Here is a 4882-nt window from a genome sequence, read left to right as displayed (position 1 = left end):
CCACTGGAGCTCAGGAGAAGAGGAGGAGAGACCTATGGAGTTCATGAAGGAGGGAGAAACCATGATGAGAGAAAGAAAAAACTGCTCTGAATGTTTCGGGCCATGGCTTTAAGGCTGGAGCTCCTGAGCACATGGAGCAGGAGCTGGCAGAAGCCGCAGCTGTGCCATTCAGATGGAGTTACTTGGAGACAGCAGGGGAGAAGATGGCCTTGGTGGCCCCCAGGACAGCAAGACCACTAATAGGGTTCCTGTGGACCCACGCAGGAGGAGCCAGAACAGCTGAAAAAGGGGAGCCATTCAGAGGCCAGTGAGTCATTGCAAGGGACCAGCACAGGGCCCATCCCATGGGAAGTGTTTGGAACACGGGCAGTGGGAGAGAAAGGCCCACCAGGAAAACACTGGGACACAGCAAGGACAACTGATCTGCCCCCCAATTAGTGCAGGACTATTCAGAGGAGACTGGTCAGGAATGCAGAATTGCATGGGGTGCAGTTTGATGAAAAAACTGAGGCCCAGTCAGAGTTTCTACACAACCCAGGTGCACAGGGTCTCTGGAGAGCTGGAAGTACCTATAAGGTCAACAATTAAACCCTGAGCTGCACAAAAAGCCTTCCTTAGGGAAACAGCATCAAAGCAGCAATTTAGTTCAACCACACAGCTCAAGTGCTGGCTCCCACAGGAAGTTCCCCCATTTTAGAAGCAAAGGACAAAAAAATTAGTTCCAGCCCAGGCACACCACCAGCTCCTTGGGGCTGCCAGAGGACCTGAGACATGGAGCTGCGGACCGGACCTCCCCTCCCACCCACCCACAACAAGGCACTCCACCAGTGCCTCAGGGCCTGCCCAGAGTCCTGAGGCATAAAGCCAGGGACCAGACACCCCCTACAACAAGGCATACCACCAGCACCAAGGAGCATGCCAAAAACATCACCTCCATGTGGGTGGTCCACCACAGCCACCACTGTAACCACAGCTGCTGCAAAAGTGGCTAGACATCACAACCACCATGCAGATGGTCCACCAGCCACTGGAGTGCATTGACACAAGGAGAGTCACCAGCAGAGACCAAAGAAAAGAAGATGTCTCTCTCCACAAAGGCCATTTCAGAGTGACAGAAGAAGCAGCTGCTCTATGATAATACTGGGGGACCTGAACACATCTTTCAGCATTGGACAGATCATGTAGGCAACGAATCAATAAAGTAACCATTATTCTTTCAGAGGGAGAGAAGAAATCTAGGGTTATCAGTGGTGGGATTGGGGAGAGAGAGGGGAATAGGAAGAGATTGGACAAGGGGCATAAATAAGTACAATTTGTAACAATATATATACTAGTAATATTGATTTGATCAACATATGTCAACATTGAACCTCAAAAATATGTATAATCAATTATAATTCAATAAAAAATAAAGAAAGAAAGAAATAAAAAACAAAGGAAGACATTACAGCCATTCAAAACATGGTCAAAAACAGACACTACCTGTGATCTAGCATCTAGAGAACGGATACTCAACCCCAGATTTCAGATGCCTGTGGCTCATATATAATATGTAGTTCTACAAAAGGTCCATCTTTGTATTCTAGTACCATACTAGATTTATAAGGCCAGATTGTATCGGTGACGCTACAATCAGTTAATGTTGAACCTGGTTCTAAAATTTCCCAAATACCTTAAGGTATTTAAGCACTAATACAACAACCATGAATGACCAAGCAGAGACTGAAGGACAGTATGGTGAAGTGGTTTAAAAACATCAACTCTGGATCAGGACTGTTTAGACTTAAACTCTGGCTCTACTCAGTTATTGCTAAATGACCTTATGTAAACTACTTAACTTTTCTAATCTTCAATTTTCTCACAGAAACAATAGTATCTACTTTGTAAGGTTGATGTGAAGAAAGGAAGCTTATTCTCTGTAAGCAACACAAGATTTCAGCCAATCATACAATTGAAAAACCTTAGAAACCTTAGTCAGAGAGTAATTTCAAGAACAAGACAGACTAGCTTTAAAAAAAAAAAAAAAAATTACCAAACAAAAAAAGTTTGTCCAGGGGCCAGCCCATGGCTCACCTGGGAGAGTGTGGTGTTGGTAACACCAAGGCCGTGAGTTCAGATCCCTATATAGGGATGGCCGGTTAGCTCACTTGGGAGAGTGTGGTGCTGACAACACCAAGTCAAGGATTAAGATCCCCTTACCAGTCATCTTTAAAAAAAAAAAAAAAAGTTTGTCCATATATAAAAATATTATTATGAATCTACCCACAGTAGGGCTTAAAGGTGCCCCTCTGGCTGTGGAAAGAGGTTTGTACTAATCTGGCTCCTCTCTGAAGCCTTGTTTATATCAATGGCACTGGCTGGCCAGTTAGCTTACTTGGTTAGAGCATGGTGCTGTTAACACCAAGGTCAAAGGTTTGGATCTCCAAACTGGCCAGCTGCCAAAAAACGTAAGATATCAATGGCATGTTTTGGCACCTTCACTGCCTGGGATGGGGGGTGCAGCCTGTGACCAGGGCCCATAAGCAATGTACCTTAATTTTAAGAGCTAAACAGCCACAGACTTAAGAGAAAAGTAGTTTTATTGAGAGAGCAGGGCTTAGGTGACCTCCCTTACATAAATTCTGATGCTCTCAAAAAGAATGGGAGTGGGGGATCATCACCAGCAGAGTGCAAGGCTTACCTGCAAGTCCCGATTTTTGAGATTGCCCAGCCAGAAAGCCTCTCTACAATTGTTGAGGATAAGCATGGCTTTGACTCTGCAAACTAACAGTTCCAGGGTCTTTTTGAGCAAAGGCACGTGTTTGGTGAGTCTCATGTCCTGGTGAATCTAGATGGAAATAAATACATCCATCTCATCTGGGTGTATCATCATGCTTTCACATTTCCTATATGTGAAACTTGAATTCTTGACACCTTGAACATTGAATAAGAGCCCAAGCCCTGCCAATATGGGCCAGAGACATGTTCCAAAACAGCAGTAGTTTGGTAGAATACTCTGAAGAGAATGACAGCTAAAAAATTCAAATCCTAGAATATGTACCACCAATACCTAGAGGTTATGAAGAAGAACCTACATCGACCAATTAATGAATTTACTGAAAATATTCTTGAACATATACCAATTTTTTTTTTTTTTTTTTGTCTTTTTTTTTCCGTGTCCGGCAACGGATTGCAACCCTCAGTGTTGCCCCCGTACCGGACCGGGGACCGGCAACGGGATCGCAACCCTCGGTGTCGCTCCCGCGCCTCGCTCAGCCAGTGAGCGGGAACCGGTCTGCATGTGGGATCCGAACCCTCGGGCGGGAGCGCCGCTGCGCTTCCCAAGCAGCGCACTATCCAGTGCGCCACCAGGCCGGCCCGAACATATACCAATTTTAAACAGAGTAGCCCTGTTTAGCTGAGGGAGTCCTTAAAATTCCACTACTCTGTACCTTCTAAATTTAGAACCAGAAGTGAGCAATAGGAACTGGATCTAAGAATCATTTGCTTTGCCAGTGTCTACAGAACCCTACCTAGGGTTCTGTGTTCTTTCAGACAAAGTGATAAAGGTTCATCAACTGTAAGAAGGCTTCAAGTAGAAAAATCCTTTAATGCTAAAATGTTCTCAGAAAAGATAGATGTATTTCTTGACAAGTAGTACAGCTGAAAAGTTCTACAGATGGCTGCTTTAGAACCATCTCTTATCTCAGTCATCACTTACATAATATTCCTCCCACCCAGAGTACTTCATAGCTGTAATACATCCATCAGCATTCTATATATCTTACCCAAGAGTTTTAAGAGGAAATAGGGGCTGTAGAGTTTGAGTCAAATTTCAGATGCAGAAAATTCCCCTCTAGATGATTGCCCAATCTTAGCCAGTGACTTAAGATTTGACTACTCTGAATAAACTTGCCTTTGGGCAGACAGAGTCCCAATATAAAGGCCCAAAAAGGATTAAAAGAGGAAGAAGTAACTGGAGCCCACAGATCTCTCAAAAGCAACTGCAGATTAAACCATCAGGTAGGCTGGTGACATGACCTGCTTCCTGTCTTACCTTGGAATGCCCACACAGGTGATGAAGGAGCCTCGTGTCCAACTGGAAGGTTTCCAGTAAACTCAGAACATCTTCCTATAACCAATAAAATTCATAAATGCTATATGAAGTGTTCTAATTTTATTTTAGATACGAGATATTTTTGCAAGCAAGGGCTCCGAAGAGCATAAACTCTGTGGGTTCCAGCCTATGTTGATAATCATCTTAATTTGGCCCTCAAATAGGAGTTGTGCTGGCTAACTCTCATTCTCAACCCCCCCATTCCTGTTCCTTGTGTAAATTAGAGTAATAACACCTGGATTTTAGTTTTATGTAGCTGCCATGTCTCAGGTTTCCCATCTGCAACATTAGGGTAAAATATTATCTCCCCTTTCTCCTTCAGGGTTTTGAGGGACCAACCAAATATTGTGAGAGTATTTTACAAAGTTCAACTTACTAAATATGTATAAGAAATCATCTGTGTTTCTACCCTTACTTTGCTACTCTAGCCCTGGGTGCCACTTGGTGAAAAAAACTATCAAGACTGTTCATTATAACAGCCAAGAGTTTTATGACAAATGAGTTCTTTTTTTTTTCCTTTTTGTCTTTTTTACTGACCGGCAACGGGATCGCAACCCTCGGTGTTGCGCCCGCACCTCGCTCAACCAGTCAGCGGGAACCGGTCTCCACATGGGATCCGAACCCTTGGCGGGAGTGCCGCCGCGCTCCCAAGCGGCGCACTCTCCAGTGCGCCACCGGGCCAGCCCAGACAAATGAGTTCTTTAAGAAATTATTATTATTATTCCTGAGAGTAGACCTAGAGAAGCACAAAAGAATAAGCAAACGACACACTGATATATGAGGTCC

General features: G+C 44.2%; 2 protein-coding genes across 2 annotated transcripts in view; one reads left to right on the top strand and one right to left on the bottom strand.

Annotated features, from left to right (window-relative positions):
• The window catches only part of LOC103607323 (Fanconi anemia group D2 protein-like), a gene marked incomplete at its 5' end in the record, with an annotated part of 22626 nt that overhangs the window by 2343 nt on the left and 15401 nt on the right, over positions 1-4882 (bottom strand). Inside the window, 2 exons of the mRNA XM_008591840.1 lie at positions 2681-2827; positions 4037-4111. Of these exons, the coding sequence (XP_008590062.1) occupies positions 2681-2827; positions 4037-4111 (222 nt within the window). The remainder of the gene's footprint in view (positions 1-2680; positions 2828-4036; positions 4112-4882) is intronic.
• FANCD2OS (FANCD2 opposite strand) overlaps positions 1-4882 on the top strand; it is an 18728-nt gene that overhangs the window by 4155 nt on the left and 9691 nt on the right. The gene's annotated exons all lie outside the window — the stretch shown is intronic.

This window comes from Galeopterus variegatus, unplaced genomic scaffold, assembly GCF_000696425.1.
Source record: "Galeopterus variegatus unplaced genomic scaffold, G_variegatus-3.0.2 Scaffold7336, whole genome shotgun sequence".
Taxonomy (NCBI): domain Eukaryota; kingdom Metazoa; phylum Chordata; class Mammalia; order Dermoptera; family Cynocephalidae; genus Galeopterus; species Galeopterus variegatus.
This window is presented reverse-complemented; position numbering and strand designations above follow the sequence as displayed.